The sequence below is a fragment of the Pagrus major genome, chromosome 15 (genome assembly GCF_040436345.1).
Source record: "Pagrus major chromosome 15, Pma_NU_1.0".
Lineage (NCBI taxonomy): Eukaryota > Metazoa > Chordata > Actinopteri > Spariformes > Sparidae > Pagrus > Pagrus major.
The window spans coordinates 23094881-23097799 of NC_133229.1; the positions used below are offsets into that span (position 1 = coordinate 23094881).

General features: G+C 44.5%; 1 protein-coding gene across 1 annotated transcript; it reads left to right on the forward strand.

The window, feature by feature from the left end:
* The first annotated feature begins 818 nt into the window (after positions 1–818).
* Positions 819–2295, forward strand: hmx2 (H6 family homeobox 2). Its single transcript, XM_073482601.1, has 2 exons — positions 819–1086; positions 1748–2295. The coding sequence occupies exons 1-2, from the start codon at positions 819–821 to the stop codon at positions 2293–2295; spliced, it is 816 nt and encodes a 271-aa protein (XP_073338702.1).
* Positions 2296–2919: the final 624 nt, after the last annotated feature.

The window sequence follows — 2919 nt, forward strand, 5'->3', positions numbered from 1 at the left end:
CTCTGTATTAGTTCCAAGGCTGCGTGCGTGTTGCCGTCAGCCCGGACGATTTAGCATGCAGAGGATAATAGAAAAAAAGCGACATGACAGTTCTTGCATGAGGTCATCCTCAGTTGACTGAGTTGTACAGGTTGTGTGAAGGATTAGAGACAAGTTGGTTTTAATTTGTTTTGTTTGCGATTTAAGAAGATATTGCAGGAAAAAATAAATTATATTCCATAAATATCAACATATTTTTCAAGCTATGACATGAAACGATTTATCTTTAATTTACCCAAAACCACATTGCATTTGTTTCACAAAATAAAAAGTAAAGGCTGCTGTTTCCCCGAGTTATGACTATATTAATATACTTATTAATTTAAGTGTTCCGAGTGAAACTAAAGGCAGAAGTGAGCCCTGCTGCTCTTCCTCGACTCTCCCCCTCTCTAATCTCATCTCAGAAAACCTTGACAGGAGTTTGAAATTTCCGGGCTCGTGTCGGACGCAGCGATTGGTCCAGGAGGAGCTTACCTACATGCAAATGAAGCAACGCAACCTTGCTGCCTCCGATCCAGAGCGTGAGGAGGAGGACCAGGAATACACTCATGTTCCCCGAGCTCTAGAAAAAACACCTTCAACTCCCTCAATGTTAAAACTCCACAATTAAGCAGGCAAGAGGGGGGAAGAGAGAGGGGAAAAAAACAACAACACACACACAGGAAGACAAAAACCCGCCGCTTTCGTAATTTTTACGCACCAATCGTGTAGAAACCAATAACGGAATACAAGGAGGCAGACAGATTCAGTCAATACTTCAATACTGGTATGAGGCGAGAATGAGTAGCGCAGAAGACAGCGGGAGCAAGTGCTCGTCGGGCCCGATTTCCAGCTTTACCATCCAGTCGATTTTAGGCACGCCGTCCGATGCGCCGCGCTCCGGGACCAAAGAGCTCTCCAAGGGGCCGCCGCCGCCGCCGCGGAGGCGCTCACTGTCGGTGTCCTCCGAGGAGGAGTGCAGCGGCGGGGAGGACTCAGCGGACTGCTTCTGCTCCGACACGGGTCACAGCGAGCCATGCAGCCAGCACCAGAACTTCTCATGTTTAGGTAAGGCTCTTATTATTATTATTATTATTATTAGAGAAAATGGGACGAAACCTGTTTTTTTTTTAATCTTATTACACAGATTTTAATATTTTTTATTTACTCTGACATTAGTTCCTATTTTCTGGCCTCCAGTTTTTTGTTTGCACTTCAGCTCACATTTCATTAGCTCGTGTTTGTGACTGTAACACTCACATGCAGCTCATCCAGCTCCACTTGTTTGTCATGTGCAGACTATCATCATCATCATCGCAGCAGCAGCAGCAGCAGCGGAAGAGTGGAAGGTCGAATAATTAGCCCTCTGTCTTTTCCTCTCGTTTCAAATTTAATTGAGCCTGCTAATTGATGAAACATGTTTCTAAAATGGCTGCACTACACGTCGTCAATTGAGCGTTAAATAGAGCGGGATTTAATTAATAGCTTACTGTACACCGAGCATACTCGTGCTGAATTGTTTATTTAAAAAGTCACCGGCTTTCAGCTGCCGATTTAGGGAGTCAGAGTTCACACTTGACGAACTCTCAAACTGAGTATGTGGAAAAACTGTGAAGGGATTTTTTTTTCCCTTTCTCAGGCGCTGTTTAAATGGAAGCCTAAAAACATAGATGCATGTGTCGGATCAGATATTTCACCTCCTCCTTCTCCTCCTCCTGCACGCGTTTAGGTCCCGCTAAAGGACTCCTGTCTGGGAACGACGGGCTGGCGCGGCGGGCGCACCTGCCGCAGCCTCTGCTGCAGGATTACAAGGAGGAGCGGGAGAGACCGTGCCATCAAATGTCACCTCTGTCCGAGGAGAGACAGTCAGACGGTGCGGACAAGCAGGGCAACTCAGCCAAGAAGAAGACGCGCACGGTTTTCTCCCGGAGTCAGGTGTACCAGCTGGAGTCCACCTTCGACATGAAGCGCTACCTGAGCAGCTCGGAGCGGGCCTGCTTAGCCTCCAGCCTGCAGCTGACGGAGACTCAGGTCAAGACGTGGTTTCAGAACAGGAGGAACAAATGGAAACGGCAGCTATCAGCCGAACTGGAGGCGGCCAACATGGCCCACGCCTCCGCACAGACTCTAGTGGGGATGCCGCTGGTTTTCAGAGATAACTCCTTACTGCGCGTCCCGGTGCCCCGCTCTATCGCCTTTCCGACGCCCCTGTATTACCCCGGGAGCAACCTGCCAGCGTTACCTTTATACAACCTGTACAACAAGATTGAGTACTGATTGACTCTGCTGTATGTTCACCACTGCAGTCCACGTTAAAAAGAAAAAAAAAAAAAGACAAAACAATACAACATGCTCATAAATGTCTCCACATAACCGCTGTATATTAATTGTATCACTTTATTTGTTGAGGAAATTCTTATTATGCAGCAACCGTGCGTCTCACAAGAAAGCAATCAAGCTTCCCTTAATGTATAAAATACACCATGTGTATAATTAATTATAATAATTTTTTGTACTTATTATTTTCCTTCCCCTCCCTGAAGATGAAACCATGGAGTTCAAGCATTCATATCACATCCACCCTGTTTTTTATTGATGATTTGGTTTGTTGGAAATATTCAAAGCATCCACATTTTTATTTCACCTGACAGGGAAAAAAAACAACATAATTATTCCATTTAAAGGAAAAACATCATTGTTTCTATTGTAATTTAGACCTTCAATAATAACCTTCTCATTCAATAAATTTTCTATTTCAGTGAAAATTGGGCTTGCTTGGTTTTATTTTTTATGCACTGCAGGTTTGAAGATTTTAACACAGAAAGTATTTTGCAGTTGTGTGGTAAATTCTGCTGAACTGTGTTGACACAAACTAATAATGATCCAGTTTGTTGAAGGCTC

Bases quoted from the DNA above. Each gene is read 5' to 3' on its own strand.
- hmx2 (XM_073482601.1), top strand. From the start codon at position 819: ATGAGTAGCGCAGAAGACAGCGGGAGCAAGTGCTCGTCGGGCCCGATT. The intron at 1,087-1,747 runs GTAAGGCTCTTA...GCACGCGTTTAG, and splicing joins CCAGAACTTCTCATGTTTAG to GTCCCGCTAAAGGACTCCTG.